We start from the raw sequence: 21,690 nt of genomic DNA, 5'->3' as shown, positions 1-21,690 counted from the left end.
CATGGACTACAAAAAAAAAAAAAAAAAAAAAAAAGCTTTCCAATGATGTATGGTTTGTTAGGATTATGGCAACATTTGTCCGAGATACAACTATTTGAAAATCTGGAATCTAAGGGTGTCAAAAAATCCAAATAATGAGAAAATCGCCCTTAAAGTTGTCCAAATTAAGTTCTTAGCAATGCATATTACTAATCAAAAATTTAATTTTGATATATTTATGGTAGAAAATTTACTAAATATCTTAATCAAACATGATCTTTCCTTAATATACAAATTATTTTTTTGGCATAAAAGTAAAATTTATAATTTTGACCCATACAGTGTATTGCTGCCTACTGCTAATACCCGTGCTACTTAAGACTGGTTTTGTGGTCCACATGTGATTTGCGCGTAATCTAGCTTTTAAGGCCCATGTGATACAGTATATTGAGAATATAGGGGAAAACTATTATTTAGTTCAGAAGACCAAAATAAGTAAAAATATGCTATTTGGTTCAGTTGTTATTTATATGACCAAACATAAAATGAAATTCAGATGCAAATAAATGATATCTTTATAACAGTATAGCAGATTACTTACATAAAATGCATATTGATATCAGCTAATATTAGTCTCTCTGTATCTCCCAAAAACTTTTGAACAGAATGAAGATGTGCACATTTTTCTTATTTTACTAGCCCCTCGGCTCTTAATGCATAGCCATAGTGTTTACTTCTGGAGCATCAGTGAATGTTTGAACCTTCTGTAATAGTTGCATATGACTCCTTAGAAATTCATGTATCAAATATGATAACCTGATGACCTGTTTCTGTCATGTTTTACAGGTATGGGGAGCTTTGATGCAACCACACTTTTAGGGTTCACTGATGATTATGATCTTAATTACACTGATATTGATTCAGTCACCGATCCCAACATTACTGATGTTGAGGAGCTGTGTGTAGCCAGCAAAGAGCAGGAGCTGACCATTACTGCTATCCAGACCACAGTCTTCCTCATCGTCTTCTTCTTAGGCGTAATTGGAAACGGGCTGGTCATTGCCACCTTCGCTCTGTACCGTCGTCTACGTCTACGGTGCATGACAGATGTCTTCCTGTTCTACCTGGCTCTGTCCGACATGCTGCTTCTGCTGACTCTTCCGTTACAGACGGGAGAGACACTAATTGGTAGCTGGATTTTCGGGGAGGCACTGTGCAAGCTAAACCGCGGTATGTACGCCATCAACACCTATGGCGGCCTGTTGTTGTTGGCCTGCATTAGCGTCGATCGTTATTTGGTGGTAGTTTGCACCAAGGCCGTTCGGAAGAGGAGTTCAGGGACGCTGTTTTACAGCACGCTGTCTGCATTTGCCGTCGCAGTAACTTCTATTTTCCTGAGCCTGCCAGACCTACGCTTTAGCTCCTTGGAGAAGGACATGGGTTCAGACAACCTCTTGTGTGATATGAAAGTTTCGAGTGATGAAGTGAGCAAATGGAAGCTGTGGGCCCAGATGGCAAAGATTGCAGGATTCTGCATCCCTTGCGTGGCGATGGTAGTGTGTTATGGGGCAATCGGACGCGTCTTGATGCGTGCCGGTGGCAAATGCTGGCGAAGACAGAGGACTTTGCGTCTGATGGCACTTTTGGTGGTTCTTTTCCTCCTGTTCCAGCTTCCTTACACTGTGGTGCTTCTGATTAAAATATTCACACCCACTTCCAAACACTGCGAAAACTGGACCAAGTTCCATTTTCAGGAAATCATAACACGCAATCTGGCCTATGTGAGGTGCTGCCTGAACCCTTTGCTCTATGCACTTGTTGGCGTCAGATTCCGAAATGACATTATTAGGCTGCTGACAGACGCCGGGTGCATTTGCGCATGCGTGTCCCATATAAAGCCACAGCATGACAACGGAAGCTCTGTTACGCCGTCGTCTCCAGCTGCAACCATACTTTCACCTGTCCCATCAACTTACCTGTCTGCCAAGAAAACATCTGCCCTGGACACACCCTCTGCAAACACAGCTGAAACATTCATTTTTCCAACACCTATATCTGGTAAAATGACTTCAGTTATAAGCTGGTGTCGTCAATAAATGCACATCAGATGATCTATAATAAATCATTCCTCATTTTAAAGGTAATAAATAGGCTAAAGAAGCCACATGAGAAAAAAATCATATTGTCATAATTATGAAATAAACGTCAAAATACTGAATCAAATTTAAATTATATAATTAAAAATTGGAAAAGAAACAACCGCTTGTACACAAAAGCCCTATATGCAGCTTTATATGCAATTAGCAGGATTAAGAATAGTGAATAGGAATTTTCACATATATGCTGTAAATAAACTATGCATACATTTTTTACAATTAAAGGAATTAATTTTGTTCTATATATGTTATTCTGTGCTATTTTCAATTACTGTACCTTCATTTTACCTGTATTTTCTGACAAACCTGCAAAATAAAGAATATTTTTCTGTATAAATTACCCTATTTTGTACTTTTATAACGATGAGTAGACCTGAATGGAAATCTATGAAAATAAATGTCTTTGAGTACTTAATTCTTGTTAGTAGTCTATTTTGGAAGTACATGTAAAGCACTGAAGCATGTCATTTTATTCAATATGTTGGCGCCACCTTGTGGTCAAATCTGATTTTAGAAGTAAAACAAATGAATGATAGATAAACCTTGGAATGAACTAATTTAAACGTTAACATAGTATAATAACAGATTAAAAATAAAATATAAATTAATTTTTTACTGTACTCGTATTTGTATTGAAACCCTTTGAAGCATTTTTGCTCTAAAAGAGTCAATTTACAATTGGCATAAACACCATCGACGGTGTCAGCAATAGCACTATATTCATATCATATTTCTGTACTCATTCAGATCCATGCATGCATTCAACAGCATGGATTGCACTGGTAATGTACTACTGAATATGCTGTTCTGGTCATTTATGCCATCTAAACCACGGAAAGAATGTGTGTAAGCTGCAAAATCATTTAGAGAAAGACTTAATAATCAGAACAGGGTGCAATATTTCGACAAACTAAAGTTAATAGGTAATAAAGATACACACAGTAGTATTAATTAAGATATTAGCCTAATAGTTCATGTGCATGACTGAAAATGATCAAAACAAACACAAATGTTGTCAAGATTCTTGCCCTGGAAATCCTGGTTCAGTTTGGCCAACCACAAGCACATTTTGTTCCTAAGATAGTCTTTCCTTGAATTGTTACAACTTTTGGCAGTCTATATAGTCTATAGTAGGCTACTCATAGTAGAATGTTTCATTTTTGTAATCAAATATTAGCAGACACCCATTATATAATAGTGCTACACAATGTGTTATTTGTAGGCCTAAATATCTAAATATATTTGTAAATTAAAGTAGTACATAACATAAGGTAAGGTAAAAGGTTAGTAAGGTAAAAGCACACTCCGAAAATTGATCTAAGTTTGTAATTAGAGGGATTTCTCATTAAAAAAAAAAAAAAAAAAACATACGTTGGGCCTAATTGGTACCACAGTGAGTAATGGTGAAAAAAAAGACAATGTTTTCCTTTAAAAAATTATAAGATATCTTTACAAAGACATGCATGAAGCTTAAATATATTGTGGACTAAGCATCATAGTAATTTTCATTGTGCCCACTTTAAGAAATGCTTTTTTTTTTTTAGTTTTTTTTTTCATTCAAGAGAAGCTTGTGTTGACTGTTTGCATGCGTTTTGTGGCACTGTATACAATTAAGCCTATCTTTAAAAAAAGTGAATTTTGTGATTTTTTTTTACACAAGTGGGGCTAACTCAACATTGCCAAATGTGTCAGGGATTTAACAAATCACTGAATTGGTTAAAATCATAATTTGCATATAATATGTTTTTCCCTTTTTTATTTGACTTTAAAGCTGAAAGTGGGCTTAAAGGGTACATGGGCTTAATGGGTACATTTACCCCAGCATTTACATGCAGCTTGTTGTCTATAGAAAAGGCTATATTTTATATATTGTTTACTTTAAAAACAACAGCTATCGAACGCAAATCACAATTTAACACGTTTACAGAGTAACATTCATAAGCAGACTAGAATTTATGTTACATTTCATTCACTACAATCAAGAAATCAAGTCACATGTTTCCAAAGTATTTATAGTAGAAAAACGGCAAAAACAACCTGAAATAATGTCAAGTTTTATATTAATCAAATGAGACATAAGCTTGTCTATTAAGAAAATGTATCATGTTTTTACTATAGTAAATATAGTTTAACAATAGCGTTTTCTAATTAAACCACTGTAGCCTCACATTTACAATTGTCTGGGACTCAATGAAATGTACTTTAACATCGTAAACCATAAAATGTAATATACTTTTACTATAATATTAATTTTCATACCAATAAACACAGGTCACAAGTTAACACGGGCACATTTCTTTGATTCAGCCAGCTGCAGATCACGCCGAGGGTAAAATTCTGACTTGAATTCAAAAATCAGTGATTGCATTAAAGCCGCTTGGTAGTTCCGTGCGTTCATTCCTGTCTCTTCACAGCGCGACTATTTTTAGCGCGTGTTCGAAACCCGTGCCAAACAGACTTATTTGTTTATTTTTCGTATTTCAGCCGCTACGGGCGATCATACCAATAATTTGTCATCTTTTACAAGAATATCAAAAACATGTAATGAGCAAGTGTGCGTTTATTAGACAGCTTAATATCACGTCAGTTTGTGCTTTCAAAATCGGCGAATCTGCAGCGTTCGGTCCATCACATCTGGCGCTGAGGACCTGAATCAGGAAGTTGGTCACCAGACAACACGGTAACCAGTTAAACCGTAACACCGCCAATATGGCCCATTGAATCAAAATTTTGAAATCAAAAGTGCAACGCTGTTTTTCAGGGGAAAGGGCGGAGGTTTGAAAGCCAGATTTACAAGTAGGATAAATTAGAGTAATCCGTTAGACAATTGTGGATTTATGAACTTTTTTTCTTTTTTCATACCTGTTTTGTTTACATGCAGTAACTGCAACCAACTGTATTTATCCTTCTGTGCGCTGCTATGTTTATTTGACGGAGGTGACGTACCTTACTTGGTTCTTTAGAGTTTCACTCATACCTTTTGGTGACAAACTTACACCAATTTTCACGTCTAACAAAAGCATTTCTTATGCGGTTTTAACACCTGCACAGATGGTTAGTGATTTGGTGCTTTCCTGAAGATTCGAAACCATTTGCAAATCATGTGCTTCGAACCAGTGAATCGGAGCGCCTACCAAACTGCAAAAGTCGCGTGATTTCATCAATGTTTACGTTCAGTTTTTTATAAATTTGTACTAGGAATTTTTCATGACACGTTTGTTTAGCAAAAAGGACAATTTTTGTAGATATTTCCCTCTTATATTGGCCTGATTAACTCTAAAAACACATACTAAAATCAACACATTCTAAAAACACAATACTAAAATCATATTTAAAGGTAGGCTATTAGACACAAGTCAGTTGCATTTAATACACCGTTCTGACCAGCAGGTGTCACCACCAACGTGGTTTGTTTCGAGTATCCTTTTACCATAGATGGCGTCTAAAAGTTGCATGTGCTGGTCAGTTTATGAGTAATTGTACGTTTCTGACCAACTTTCTCCACTTTTGATGTAATTCTAGTAAGAAATTACATTTGAATATTCTTTTAGTTATCACTAAAGCTCACTTATTTGATGTAGATCATTAATGCTGCTGCCCCAGAATCCTGTCTGAAATCAGTTTCGTGAGGTGCCATTGTGCACAAATGCTGCCTACAAAATCACTGCCTGATAAAAGGCAGCAAGGCAACAAGTCAGGAGCCTTTGTTTCAAATAGCTTGATTACTCCTAACGTCTCACCATTGTTTTATCGTCGAGCACGCAGTATTCTTAAGGATTCCTCTCATCCCACCCACAAACTGTTTTCTCTCCTGCCTTCCAGCAGGCGCTTCAGATGCCACAGGACTAGAACCAGCAGACTGAGGAACAGCTTCTTTCCCAGAGCTGTCTCCTTATTGACCTCTGCCCCTCACACACCCCACACTCTCCCTATTACCATTGCACTATTTAATATTCATTGCATTACACAGTACATACCCATTTGTAAATGCACATTTCCATTGCACATATACATATTGTACATTTGTGATAAATCTATATCTATACATGTCTATTTGTAAATTCCTGCTTTAGTAAACAGCAACCTGTATTATGTTCATATCTACCTGCAATATATATTATAGTTACTAGCAACCTGTATATTGTGTTCATCTATTTGTACATTCTGTCTGTAGTTAATTATCATCTGTAAATTATACTCACAGTACTTCATCTGTAAATATTATCCATAGTTTCTCCCTGTACATATCTCCTATAAGTACACTTATAACTTATTCCTTTATCCTGCACTTGCTGCTTATTGTTAGACCTTAACTGCATTTCGTTGCCTTGTACTTGTACATGTGTAATGACAATGAAGTTGAATCTAATCTAATCTAGTTTGGAACAAAGTATTTACAGAAATAAATTTCTATTTTCTTATTATTGTTGAAAGTAAAATGACTTCCATAAAACAATATTATATTCTCACAGAAAAGCTTTTTCAACATAAAATCATACATAAGTACTTGTTTGTAAAATACAATGCAAAGAAAAAACTACTTTTATGGTTCGAGCTCACTAATCTGATCAGACAAGCAGCATACTAAGATTAGCGATAATAAGGTATAGTTCACCCAAAAATGAATATTCTGTCAATAATTACTCGCCCTTATGTTGTTCCAAAGCTGTAAACCTCTGTTCATCTTCGGAACACAAATTAAGATATATTTGATGAAATCCAAGAGCTTTCTGACCCTGCATAGACAGCAAGGATTCTACCATGACCAAGATCCAGTAAAGACATCCTTATTATAGCCCATGTTATACAGTGGTTCAACTGTAATTTTTAGAAGCTATGAGAATAGCTTTTTTAGCACAATGGCTATAATGGACTAAAAAAAGATCATTAATTGATTTAGTTTGCCTTTTTAATTATATTTTGGTATGTTTCATCCCTTTGTTCTTCACAAGACTGAATGGAGAAGGCTCAAAAGGACACCCATACAAAAACTGCATTCATAAATAAACAAAAGGTAAAAAACAAACTCTACAATAATGTGCATGATACGTAATTATTTATATCAAGTATCTACCAGCTCTTTGTGTTCTGTGTTTAGACGGCAGCTGTTGAGACCATGGTCCCTCACACAATTCAACTAGCCATGAAGATGATGGCACTCTCAACTGCAGCATAAGGAACGAAGGATTTACCATTCCCTGCATGAGCTCCTCTAAAGTGCTAGCACGCATTAAAATGTTTAAAACACAGCCAGGTCCAATGATATTCAAAGATGCAAAGATCTTTAGATGGTCTTAGGTCACTAACTGGAGTGAATTCCAGTTAACAAGTATGCTTGAACAAAATCATGTCCTGGTATGGTGCCTACTTGGGTAATGATTACACCTTGACAGTCATTCATTCCAGTACGCTTGTCTATATGACGCATATATGTTCTTCCCCACCACTGACTTTGTTCTGATTTATGAGGCAAAACTTCCCAAAAAACGCCATGTTTCATAGCAAAGACCAATGCCTTGTTAAATTACTCGGGCCAACAGATGTTTTGGGAAAAGGTTTACTTGACCGCATTTGTGCACCCAGTAAGAATGAGAAATTATTTTTCCACACAATTGAAATCAGGGGTATGTCCAAATGCACACATGAGAAAGAAATGAGTAATGAGCGTCTGATGTCCACTGCAGGCCAGCCAGGTAAAAGTGGCAATCCTGTTTTCAGTTTGAGATCCAAAAAATGTGTGGGACCATACACAGGTATCACTAAGTCAATGAAAGGATGTGCATCAAAGAGATTTCAAACAGCTGTTAAAATGCACAACATCACTAAAAGCCAATCCATTTTTTTAGTGTGTTCAGACAATTCAGAAGATTCGATTAGAAGTGTCGAAACACTTTTACAGACCCAAATTCCACAAGAGGCCCAGCATGGCCAGGCCCCGTCATAAATTTGTCGTTTGATACCCTTGCACCAGCCAACCTGAAGCAAGTCTAACCAACTAAATAGGAACTTAGAACAACTTGCAACATTAACACAAAGTGACACTTGTTGATAACCACTCATTGTGTATGTCCTTTTTAATAACTAATAGCTTAAGGGTTTATTTGTGTTTGGCATGCCTGAGCTTGAAATTGTATTCTTAAAATGTTTCTATAATTCAATTCTTGGTAAAATGTAGTGAAGTCTTGTTGTAGAAATCACGTCCAAATTTTACTTTTCAAGAGCGGGAAAATGGATATCCATTGAGTTGATGTTATACGGCTCGTTCCATTAATCGCACGCCGATTCTGAACAGCCGTAGAACAACGATTCTGTTCAAATTCCCTATTGAATCATAATCAGTTCCCTTTGAGCTAAATTGACCTGCATTTCCCTTACATGTTCCAGCATTCTTAAAAAAAGAATTTTTCTGTCTGCAAGTTCCGAACAATCAAATCTCTGATGATGATTCAGATTGAAGTGGTGATTTATCTGGTCTCAAATTACTTGAAAGGAGTCCACATCATACTTTCTCTTTACACTTAAACATATGCACTGAACACGCGGTCCGAATTGTTCGTTATGCTGACATATGCCAAATGTACAGTGCTTTTCTACTTCCTTTTTTTCCAAATTTTGTTTTGTTGCAGCATTATGTTAAACTGCTTTAAATTAGTTTTTCCCCAAATTAAAATAAACTCCATACACCATAATGATGACAAAGCAAAAACCAGATTTGCAAATTTATAGTTATACTGTAGTTATAGTTGAAGCACCTTTACAGCCTCAAGTCTTTTTGGGTATGATGTGACAAGCTTTTCCCAATTATCTGCCATTCTTTGCCTCACCTTTTCACCTCTCAAGCTCTGTCAGCTTGGATGAGGGCTGGCAGACATTTTCTAGAGTCCTAGTTGTTTCAATTGTCTTCCATTATGGATAATGGAGGCTACATGCTTCTGTGAACCTTCAATGCAGCAGATTTTTTTCTGAACTCTTCCCTAGATCATTGCCTTAACACAAGTCTGTCACTGAGCTCTACAGGCAGTTATCTTGACCTCAGGACTTGTGATTTGCTCTGATATGCATTTTCAGCTGTTAGACCTTTTCTGAGAGGTGTGTGCCTTTCTAAATCATACTCATTCAAATCAATTTGCCACAGTTTAACTCCACTCGAAGTGTAGTAACATCTAGAAGCAATATGAATGCTCCTGAGCTAAATTTTGAGTGTCCCAGAAAAGGGTATGAATACTTATGCAACGGGATCTTTTCAGTTTTTTATTTCTAATAAATTTGCAAAGTTGTTACAAACTTGTTATGTGCTTTGTCATTATGGTATATGAGATGTAGATTGATGTGGAAAAAAAAGTAATTTAAAGCAGTTTAACATAATGCTGCAACAAAATGTGAAAAAAATGAAGGGGTATGAATACTTTTGCAAGGCACTGTAGGTGCAGTTGCTCCTCTCTAGGTACATCTGGGAATGTCTTGCTAATGACACAGCTTATTGCATGTTTTGATCTACTGTAAAATGATCTTCAGCATTGTATATAGGTACCAAATACTTTATAGCCTTTTACAGAATAAAATAGGCAACCAGTATGATGTTGGAAATACTGTAGAAAAGAGGAAGATCTTCTTAAAAAAAAAAATCAGTGTAAACATTTCTATACCAGTCTTTTTTATATATATCCTCTGTGTTTTAGTATATATCAGTAAAAACATAATATTGTAATTCCTGATGAAAATGTACGCTTACAACTATTTTCTGAGTGTAATTTAAGCATCAAAGATGCACAATTATGAAAAAACATCATCTAAAAGAATCAGCATTAACTTATGTTGTATCATTAAATCCTTTAAAATTTTACTGATTGTTGTTGCTGAAAATAGTCCGTTATTGTCACATTTTTGGCTGTACTAATCGCTTGGACCAGAAAAACATTTGGGCCTGGTTTCACAGACAGGGCTTAGACTAAGCCAGGATTAGGCCATTGGTCAATTAGGACATTAATTAATTTATTTTTTTAAACTTGCTTAGAAAAAACATTACCATTGTGCATCCTGAGACAAAACAAAGGCACTGATATATTTTAAGATCAGTCAGTGCAAGCTTCTTTCAGTTAAAACAGCTCAGATTTACATTTTAGTCTAAGATAAGGCTTAAGCTTTGTCTCTGAAACTGGGGATTGGAGTACTATAGACTGACAAAAGTTATAACAAATCAAGAGTGCAAAAAAAACAGGAGATTAAAAATTGGATAAGAGACAACTGCATGTACACAAAAGCCCTGTATATACAACTACCAGGATAAAGAATAGTCTGGTATTTATAGGAATTATCATATATGCTGTAAATCAGGTTTTTTAAGGTTGAATTTTAAACAAACAGGCATATGTAAAGCCAACTTTCTTGCAGTAGCCTATATGTTACAGATTGTTTGATTTGTTCTGTTTGTCCAAATAATCGGAGCGAGGTGCTATTACATTCTGATGAACTTAAAGCAACACATTAAACCGAAGTAACACATTTAAACCACTGTTTCAGTGAAAAGTGTTAATAATGTACTTTTGAGCCAGCCCCTGCTGTAAAGTTATCTGTTAGACAACTTTAGACTGAACTATTAATTTAAGGTGTTTCATAAACGTAGCCCACCTGTCGTGTTTACATTCTGTAACTGCAACCGGATCGATCCTTCTGTGCTGCTTGTGTATTTAACTACTAGCCTAACATTTACTATGTTGTTCTTCACAGGGTTTTTCACTTATACCTTACGTGTAAGCGGTTATAACACCTGCATTCCCGAATAGGCTACAGTCAGATGATTATTTGTGATGGATGCTTTCGAAAACCTGCATAAAGGCTTCTAAACCTTGGCGAATCATGTGTTTCGAATCTAGTGATTCGGAGTGCGTCTCAAACGTTCGCCCAAAGTCACGTGATTTCAGGTAACACGGTAGAAAACGCCCCTCTGTTTTGGCCCCGCCCACCGATCTGGTAACGTTTCGAAATTCCAGTGGCTCGCCGCTAAGGGGCATTGTCTGTCAATGTCTATATACATATATGAGAAGTTACTGCTGGTATGCGACGCGGTCGATAGCCTAGTGGACAGCTCACAGACATGGAACGCCGATGCTCTTCGGGCAGCAGGAGTTCGAGTCCCAGCTCGAGAACCAATACTATGCTACAAAACAGCAGTTTGAAATGGATGTAGATATTACTTTAAGTCTTTGTGACGAACTCTTCGGGCATTTCTCACTTCGCTCCAAGAAATATGTTCGTAATGTTCGGGCTCCGTGGTTCAATGTGGAAAAAGCAGTGTACAACAGCGGGTCGACGTGAGCTTTGGGTATCCTCACAGACCGAAGTCATAATGAGCTTGGGCATCCCTGCGAGTCGAAAGTCAAGTTATGCCTCGCAGCATCGAATTGTGCGCTTCGGACATCCCTTACAACAGTGGTTCTCAATCCTGGTCCTGGAGGACCCCTGCTCTGCACATTTTGCATGTCTCCCTTATTTAACACACCTGATTGAGATCATCAGCTCATTAGTAGAGATCCATGAACTGAACTAACAAGCTGAAGATCTCAATCAGGTGTGTTAAATAAGGGAGACATGCAAAATGTGCAGAGCAGGGGTCCTCCAGGACCAGGATTGAGAACCACTGCCTTACAAGACCGAAAGTCATGCTTGTTGCTTCGTCGACATGTTCGCTTCGGACACCTTAAGTTCGGGTTCGTCGCTTTATAACAGCAATTTGCCGATAATTTCAAATTGCCGAAAATTTGGCATCATGTCTTCTTACAAGTATCCATTGCAAGTCTTTCACCTCAGTGTCACGGGCTGGATCTCTGGATTTCTGGACTGGAATACAAGTGCAAATCCGGACAAGGTAAGTTGTTTACTTGACTCTTGCGAAGTGCTTTATAGACTACTATGTATTAAATGAGAAATAAAAGTAGAGTTGCAGATGATACCAGAACACTGCCTGTTTGCTCTGTGATACATATGTAGTAGCCTATATACGTGAGTAACGTTTCGTGTCATAGTCGATAGCCTCATAGGTATTGTGCACACCTGTAGTCCCGTTACGCTTCATACGTCTGGTCTGTCCCGCCTTACGAACCCCTCCCGCTCCTATCTACCAAGCGGCAACCTCCGTCTCTCTTGAAACCAACACGGAAGTAACTTAAACGGCAATTTGTCGACTGGCCGCTACAGACGCGGTAGTGTTCGCTGCAGAGCCACATGGGAGTAGCTGGAGGTAATGGGTGGAGATAGACACCTAACCACACCCTAGCCCTACCCCGCCTTACCCTATGCCTCAACATAGCTCCACCCATTTGAGGTGGAGCTGGAGGCCATTTGGCTCTGCAGTGAGCAGTCTGGCTCAAAAAGGAGCTGTTAAAATGCCAAGCTTAACAGCAGAAAAAAAAAACTGTTTACAGCCTGGTACAAAAAGCGGTTTTGGTCTATATAGCTAATTTTGCCCTTCATGACAACTGTGAGGGGGTGAATTTCTTTATAACTTAGCCGTTTAAATTATATCAAACCTTAAAGTTTTGCATTAATAATTAGTTAAATAGCTTTTGCATAAACTTGAGTGACAGGTGGATTTCTGCTCTGCCTTACAAGTCAAAAAAAAAAAAACTCTAACTCGATGGAATGTGAAACTGAGAAAAAGGGCTATGAACGATCTCCGGTGACGTTCATTGCCATGGATTTCATCGTGTTACTAGAATAGGTAGAAAAGGGATTTAATTGCGAACTGTCACTGCTTTTATGTGTGATACATGCTACGGCATTCCAGTCCTCACACGTGCAGAAGGGCAGCCCCAGACTGACAGCTGACACAGATTGAATAATCTGCATTATAAAAAGATATAAAACTAAAACTTTAAAGATTACTTACGATTAATTATTGCTGCCAAAAGTTATCTAGTTGTTGCTTGAATACAGTGCTTTTGTATATGGAGCAGTTTGTTAGATCGCGGTTTGTCTAATTAAGTGCCGACAGATGTATGAAAGTACACAAGTTAGGCTTCAATTTGAACGCGGCAGACTTTAATGTAAAGTAAAACAAAGGCAGACTACTGTATAACTCCAGGGCGGCACAGTAACGTGATGAACTGCTAAATGCAGTGCACCTTAACTCAATTTGAGCGTAAAGTCAAAGAAATACAAAATATCTTCATGGAACATGGCCTTTAATTAATATCCTAATGATTTTTGGCATAAAAAAAATATAGGCTATATATATATATATATATATATATATATATATATATATATAATTTTGACCCATATAATGTATTTTTGGCAATTGCTGCAAATTCACCAGTGCTACTCAAGATATGTTTAAAGAAATCTGAGAGCTTTCCGGTCCAGCATACAGCAGCGCAACTATACGTTCAAGGCCCAGAAAGGTAATAAGGACAAAGTTAAAATAGTTCATATGACATCAGTGGTTCAATCATAATATTATGAAGCTACGAGAACCATTTTTATGCACAAAGAAAAAAAAAACTTTTTTGCCACATTATGAGAGTACCACAATGCATGCATTCCTTTAAGCCGTGTCTTTGAAACTAGGCGTGTAAAGTTTCCTTTTACTCAAATTGAAAGTTAGATAAAGTGCCCTATTGAGGTGGGGAACAAAGTCTCAAACTACAGACCACAGCGCTAGCAATGGGGTCATGGGGTTTGATTCCCAGGGAAAGCAAGAATTGATAGAATGTGTACCTTGAATGCAATACAAGTGTTTGCCAAATGTTTAAAATTGGTAAATTGGCTAAGGATCTATATGTAAATCCAGTTAATTTGTTTGTTAATAAAATCATCAAATACTAAAGCAGTAGATCCCATCTACATTACATGACAGTAATTAATTCGAGTAATTGATACTTCAATTGCATTTCTGTGTATTTCAGGTCATTGATCATCAAACTAAACTGAGAAGGTTCAAAAGGACACGCATACGAAAACTGCATTCATGAATATACAACAGGTGAAAGTGAACAGTTATGAGTATAATAAATAATTTTAATGCAAAGTATCTACCATCTCTCAGAGTGACAAATAAGTGTTACATGTTCATATGTGTGCTCTGTGTTTCAGAAGGCATTTGTAGCAGTTGAGACTGCTGGTCCCTTGTCCAATTCAACAACTCATGAGGATGATGTGTCTTTCAACTGCAGCATAAGGAACGAAGGACTCAGTGTTCCTTGCATGAGCTCCTCTGATGTAGAAGCTTGCATTAAAATGTTTAAATTACATCGAGGTCTACTGTTGTTCAGAAATGGAAAGATCATCACACAGTCTGAGATCACAAACTGGGATGAATTCCGGTTAACAAAAGAGCCAGTATGTTGGATCAAACTGAAACGAGAAAACAAAATCAAGTCCTGCTATGGAGTCTACCTGGGGAATGATTACACTTTGACTGCCTATCATACATTTGAGTACACCTGTCTATATGACGCATATGTTTTCTTCCCCAACACTGACTTTGTTCTGATTTATAAGGCAGAACTTCCCAAAGAACAGCACATATTTCATGACAAAGATCAGTGCCTTGTTAAATTATTTGGGCAAACAGATGTTTTAGGCAAAGGTTTACTTGACCGCATTTGTGCACCCAGTCATAACGAGGATTTATATTTCTACACATTTGATAGCCAGGGGAATCTTCAAATGCACACATGCAAAGATATCACTCATTCCTCTGGCATGAATGAGAAAAGGCAAAGAAAAGAGTTTCTGATGTCCACAGCAGGGGCCTCATTTATAAAACTTTCTTACGCACTGATTTGATCTTAGAGTGTTCGTACGATCAAATCCACGTCAAAGTACAGATTTATAAAAACCGTCTTTGACGTGGAAAAGTACTTATCTCCACGTCAGATTCCAGCTTGGCGTACGACCGTTTCCTTGTGGTAATGCCTGGTATTGCAGATAGTTCAGCCTCACCATAATATGGTTTCTTGCGCTCCTTTTTACTTGCCATTGTCACAGAGTTTTTGCTTTAGGAATGAGCTCATTTTATATGTTAATTAATTAAGCAGGGGCGTTTCGACAGCGGAACATTCAGCTGCACACAATTCCACAATCATTTGTGATTTATAACCGAATGACTGGCGTACACATGGATTTCGTGCGTGCGTTCGTTTCTCTGAATCGCTCTTACGATCAAATCAGAAAAGTTCTTAGATAAAATCAAGGATGGTTTCTACGCAAGTCTTTATAAATGAGGCCCCTGGTCATGCAGGTGAAAGTGGCAATCCTGTTTTCAGTCTAAGATCAAAAAAATGTGTGGGAATATACAGAGGAATCACAAAGTCAAAGAAAGGATGTGCATCCAAAATAGACTACAAACAACTGATAGAACACACAACATCACTTAAAGCAAATCCATCTTGCATAAACATGCTCTACAGCATCCTGTCCATTTTAAAGACTGCATTTTTTTGTTGGCCGTCCCTAAACAATCAAATCTCTGCCGATGATTCAGAATGAAGTGTTGGTGTATCTGGTTTCAAATACTAAAGGGAGTCCACATCATACCCTCTCTTTAGGCTCATTTAAAAATATGCCAAATCTGTGCCGAACCCATCACCGGTGATCCATGTGAGATGTATGCTGGTTAGAAATGTGTGTGAGTGTGGTCCGACTTGTTCTAATGTGACCATGTACTGTAGGTGCTGCAGTTGCTCCTCGACAGCGCTGACAAAAGGCACGATGGGAAATGTCTTTTTGACGACACAGTTTAAAATCATGTTTTATTCTGTTCATAAATGTTCAGTTTTGTTTAACTGATGTGTATGAAATTATCTGTAAATATTCCCAAACATTCTCACATTCTTTGTATTGGATAGATGATTGTTGTCATTGAAAAAATAAAATAAAAATGATGGAAAAGACAAGACATGTTTTTTTTTCTTAAGATGTTATGGACAAACATATATAATCATATAGCCATAAAATAAGCAACACAATGATCAAGTATGCAAGTACCAGCATTAACTCATAATTTATCATTCAACTTGAACTTTCGTTTATGGAGTAATTTCAGTATACAGTACACTGTAATTATAACATTTACAATTTATAACTTCTACTGAAATTTCACATAAAACAACCAACATTTCACATATGACAAAAACAGAAACAGAAACACAAATCTTGTTTTACGTGTTCAGGTGTATTCAGGTGTGGGTGAAGCCCATGAGCCTGAATTTTCTCCATATTCTATCTGCACCATCACCAAAAATGTTTTATTTCTAATTAATGAAAAAAAAGAAAAAAAAGGTTGGAAAAGTTTGTACACGGTTGATCCAGCATGTTCTCGAATGTTCTCCGTATTCTATCTGCGTCATCACCAAACTGCTTTTGCAAGTTATAAAAAAGCTCAAGTTGTAAAGAAGCTTGGAAAAGTTTATACAATGTGCAGTTAAAATTACTTTAAAACTGATACCGGAGAAAATAGTAAACGTTTACATTTTTCAACCATAAATGATATCTTTACAATACATTTTCAATCTAAATACCAATCTTACTATTATATGTCTACTGTTTTGCCAATACAAATACTGGTGAAAAATGAAAGAATTTGTAATATAGCTTTGAAGAAAAAGACTGAGCCAGAAATATTCCACACTTATGTATTTATTTTCTTTTGTTGAAAATGTACACTTCCGCATGGCAAATTACTACATACATCATTCAGTCTATAACACAGTTTATCTCACAAGACAAACTAAACAAATCTCACATAATGGTATTTTTTTAAAATAAAAAGTAAATTGTAACTTAAAGATTAAATGGACACAAATATGTTAAAACACTAGCTAATTTTAGACTTTACCTTTCAATTATGGAGTCAGCTAACCTTAGTTAGTATTCAGTCACTGGATACAGAAGTCCATCAAACACCTGACTTTCCTTTTTAAACTTTATTTGTGAAACACGTATGTAGGTTGTTCTCTTTGAGAACAGTCCAAATGAAGTCCAGTGGAATCTCTTCAAGGTGACTACAGCACACAGTTGATTTTAGCAGAGCAGTGTAAGCCGCACCCACCTTCTGAAACAAAGAAACACTCACCGCTCGTTCGTACTTGCCCTGCCTCTCACAGATTGAGACTTGTCATTAATAGGAAAGGGGTGTCAATGCTCAGGCTCAAGTTGAGCTAGTTTTAGCGCAGTGGGGGAAACACAGTGAATAGAAGCATATACGCATTGAAATAGGCTACTAAGATTATTCAATAAACTTTGTTCCTTTTTATCACTATCACTCTGTCTCTTGCTTCTGCTCTTCTCTGGCTTTCTCAGTCAACTTCTTGGCTGATAGAAGACTGTTAACAGTTTTGGTTACCCGACAAGTCTTGCTTAGCTATCTGTTATTCATTAAAATGTGTAACTAAATTAACTGCGGACAAATAGAGCACTGCGTTTCGTGCCCCTTTTAAAAAAATAAAAAAATATTGCTTCCTTCTTGAACATATACAGTACAACAAACATCTAAATACAAATGAAAGAAGCAATGAGAAGGACAGATCAGTTATTTGGCTCTGACAAATGTGTTAATCAAAAATGACCTTCTGTATGAGTATGACATCAAAAATATGCTAAAACCTTTTTCATTTTAAAACCTAGCTTGTCTGATTCTCTCTCACTTTATTTATTTGTTTCCAAATAAACAACACACAGCATCCATTTGAAAACTACAACATGCAATTATAAATGTAACACCAATAATAAAATAACACATTATACATATTAAATGTTATAATTTGATTCGTTAGTTGTATTTAATAGATTACATTTTTAGTAAAACCTTTCCAATCGGCTTGTAAAAGGCCTGAGGCATGTATGCTAAGGCTGACTTTTTAAAAAGCAACACACAAACATAAATCTATTCACCTGTTTGCAACTCTTTTTATGCTGGAGCCCAAAATTCCAGCACCGTCTCAAATTTTCTCCGTATATCCGCTTCATCAACAAACTACTTTTTAAAAAGCTGCAATGCCACTGGAACAACTAAACAAGTGGCTCCAAATATCACCTTGTCCTTGACGCTCAGAAACAAAAGTCACCATGTCTTTGAGAAAACGATGGCAAAAGAATTCCTTGTTAGTCACTTTTTAATCCAGACCGAACTCTATTATAGTCTCCGAACTCTCTTCTTTTCTTCTACTCTTCTACTCTCTCTAGTCCTCTATTTAGGCTCGTTTAAAAATGCACAGAATATGCTGATCACCGGTGAGATGTATGCTGGTTTTGTCTCAGGACGGTCTGACTTGTTCTGATGTCTGCTGACGTATGCCAAAGAGCTTGTGATGTGGCCATGGAGGTGTTGCTGTTGCTCCTCCCCGATAGCGCTGACTAAAGGCACGATGGGAAATGTGTTGCTGGCAAAGCTGAATGTTTTGATCTCTTTAAAAATGTTCAATTTAATTTATCTGATGTGTATAAAATTATGTGTAAACATTCGGACATTATCTGTATTGGTAAGATGATTGTTGTCATGAAAAAAAAATGGATGGAAAACACAAGACATGAATGTGGAAGTAAATGTTTATATTTTTTATTTTTATATATATATTTAGATGCTATGGACAAATGTAAACATCAAAGACACAATGTGAAAACATCACCATCAGAATCAGCATTAAATCATATTTTAGCATTCAATAGCCTACTTTAGTTTAAGCAGTAGCTTTAGTTAATATGTTTTCGCTAGTAAATGTACATTGAAATTACAACATTTACAGTTTACAACTCATGAAATTTCACATAAAACAACCAATCACCTACGACAAAAACAGAAACACACCGAAAACTGTGGATCCATCAAACAGCTGAAGTTTTTGGAATTTAGAAATGTCAGTGGTTCGCCGCAATAGACCTACATCTGTTATACATGTATCTCCTATACATACTTATATCAGAAGTCAGTTCCGCCGTGTGTCGACGTTGATAGCCTAGTGGGCAGCGCGAGGACATGCAGCGCTACGGGCTTCTCCGAGTTCAAGTCCCGGTGTTCCGGCTTTCGAACTCTGACAACCTCCGACACTTTAAAGATGAGGCGTTCCCGGTGATCCGGCGAAAATGTAGTATTCCAGCATGTATGTGTTTTGTCTCCATCTCGGACATCCCATTCGCTTTGAGATTGAAGTCAGGATTTTGACTATTTCTGCAAGACCAAAAGTCGACATATGCGCTTTGGACATCCCGGGTTAGACGCTGATTACGCGTTCCCGGTCATCCGGCGGAAATGTATTCCGGCATGTATGTGCGAAACCGAAAGTCTTGCAGATACATAGCTTTGTTTACATGTGCGCTTCGGACATCCCGGACACCCCATTCGCTTTAAGTCCGAAGTCAGGAGTTCGGTAATCCCTTACACGACCAAAAGTTGACGTGCACTTCGGACATCCCGGGTTCGACATGATCGCTTTAAAGACAGTGGCGTGCACAGACCTCCCGAGGCGTATAGGCGAAATGGCGTTGCGAGGGCACAATCGCGGACCGGGGAGGCGGGTCCCCTTCGGACCGGGACACATTGATCATCATCATTGACCGGACCGCAAGGGCACTTTATCACGGGTTCGCACCCTCCCTGTGTTCGGGCATCCATGTGCGCTTTGGACAACCCGGGTTCGACGCTGATTACAGGTTTCTGGTAATCCGGCGGAAAATGTAACTGCTTCGGACATACCATTCGCTTTAAGACCAAAGTCAGGACTTCGGTCATCCCTGCAAGACCAAAAGTCCACATGTGCGCATCGGACATCCCGGTTTCAACTAATATATCCCGCTCCAAAATTTATTCCGGCGGGTAATGTATTTCGTGCAAAACCGAAAGTCATGCAGATAGTTGTGCGCTTCGGACATCCCGGGTTCGACATGAACGCTTCAGAAATCGCTTTAAACAGTGGCGTGCACAGACCTCCGAAGGGGTGAAATATAGTTAGGAGGGTGCTGGGGGTCCCGGTGGTCCCGCCAACCGAGGGCACTTACACCGGTTCGCCTGGCAGAGATCGCAGACCGGGAGCACCTAGACCGGACCGAACGGGCACTTTAGCGTCGGACCTCAAAGGGAACAAGCCTTCGGACAACTCGGGTTCAAGACCGAGATCAGCAGTTCGGACATTCCTGCAAAACCAAAAGCCATGCAGATCCGTAGCTTTGTCTACATGCATGTGCGCTTCAGACATCCGCTCGGACCTCTCTTACTTTGTTTGAGGCATCCTGAGTAGGACCGAATGTCATGCCTCGTAGGTTCTTCGACATGTGCGCTTCGGGCATCCCGAGCTTCATAACAGCAGTGTCAAGATGACCGAGAATCTGGCTATATAAGCATCGTCTTGCACGTCTTTCTTCTCAGTGTCACAGGCTAGATCTCTTGATTTCTGGACTGGAATACAAGTGAAATAGACAAGGTAAGTTGTTTATTTTACCATTATGCTATTAAGTGCTTAGCCTCAGTGGTGTGCACAGACCTCCAGAGGAGCAAGGCGGGCGGGGGTTTGGTTTTTGGGGGGTCCCTAACGGGCAGAAATCGGGGACGGGGGTTCAGCACACCCGCTTTGTGATATAAGACGACAGCACACCAGTTGATTTTTTTCAGAGTTAAAACTAGACATAGAGATTAACTGGAAATTAAAGTAGACTTGTGGCAAAAATGATATAAAATCAGACAAAAAAAAATGCCCCAGCACAATTCAGCTAAATTTATTACGGCTGTCACCAATGAGGTAAAAATTAAAAGTGTGGATTGTGGCATTAAATACAAATTTGTTTATACAAATAATATTTTAAGACATGACACCAATTATCTGGTACTTGCCTAGAAAGAAGGCTTTTGTCAGTTTGAAACAATTTTTATTGTCATTTTAAATTGTAGTATGCTGATGTCAGGTCATTAATGCCCAAAGTATAAATGAGTTTGGAAAACAGATGACATTTTTCACTGACAACTTAATGTTTACATTTAATTTTCCTTTATTAAATAATTCCATATTTCTCGCTTACAGAATATGATGTCTGAAATCTCTCAGAGAGAATATGAGATACTGATGGAGGAGTGGAAGGTTGTAAAGACACTGGAAACAGGGACTGGAACGCATAGACCTGGGGACGTCGCCATCATCGACCATCAGTCTCTCAACTACCAGGTGGAAAACACTGTTGTCACGCCTCCCTTAACCATGACAGAACCTCCAGAGAACAAAATCCAAAGCAGTAGCAAGAGAAGAGTCAAGGCCTTCTTCAAACGATCATGGCAGGCCATGAAACAGGCTTTCACTGGGTGCCTTTGTCACGTGTAAGACAGAGGAGGTCTGGGTCCAAGTGCGGGGAATAGAATTTATTAAATAAACACAAATAAAAGAACGAATAACAAACCAAAAGGCCAACACGGCACAACACGACTAGAACAAATACAAAATAAACAGAACAGGGAACACGATCAAAAGCCAGGGATCCAGAACACAGAGACAGACTTACGAAGACAGCATACAGGAAAACAATGCAGACTCAACAGGGTAGTGGGAGAGAGGAGATTATAAAGACAATGGTGATT

At 38.0% G+C, this 21,690-nt stretch overlaps 1 protein-coding gene across 1 annotated transcript; it reads left to right on the top strand.

Annotated features, from left to right (window-relative positions):
* The first annotated feature begins 827 nt into the window (after positions 1-827).
* On the top strand, positions 828-2,177 carry LOC141300822 (C-C chemokine receptor type 7-like). Its single transcript, XM_073831115.1, has one exon. It carries the CDS (start codon positions 828-830, stop codon positions 2,073-2,075), a length of 1,248 nt encoding a protein of 415 aa, XP_073687216.1. The 3' UTR covers positions 2,076-2,177.
* Positions 2,178-21,690: the final 19,513 nt, after the last annotated feature.

This window comes from Garra rufa, chromosome 24 (assembly GCF_049309525.1).
Source record: "Garra rufa chromosome 24, GarRuf1.0, whole genome shotgun sequence".
Classification (NCBI taxonomy): domain Eukaryota; kingdom Metazoa; phylum Chordata; class Actinopteri; order Cypriniformes; family Cyprinidae; genus Garra; species Garra rufa.
Note: the sequence above shows the minus strand (reverse complement) of the source record. Positions and strands in the feature narration are given on the sequence as shown.

Excerpts from the sequence above, each read along its gene's own strand:
- LOC141300822 (XM_073831115.1), top strand. The coding sequence starts at position 828 with ATGGGGAGCTTTGATGCAACCACACTTTTAGGGTTCACTGATGATTAT.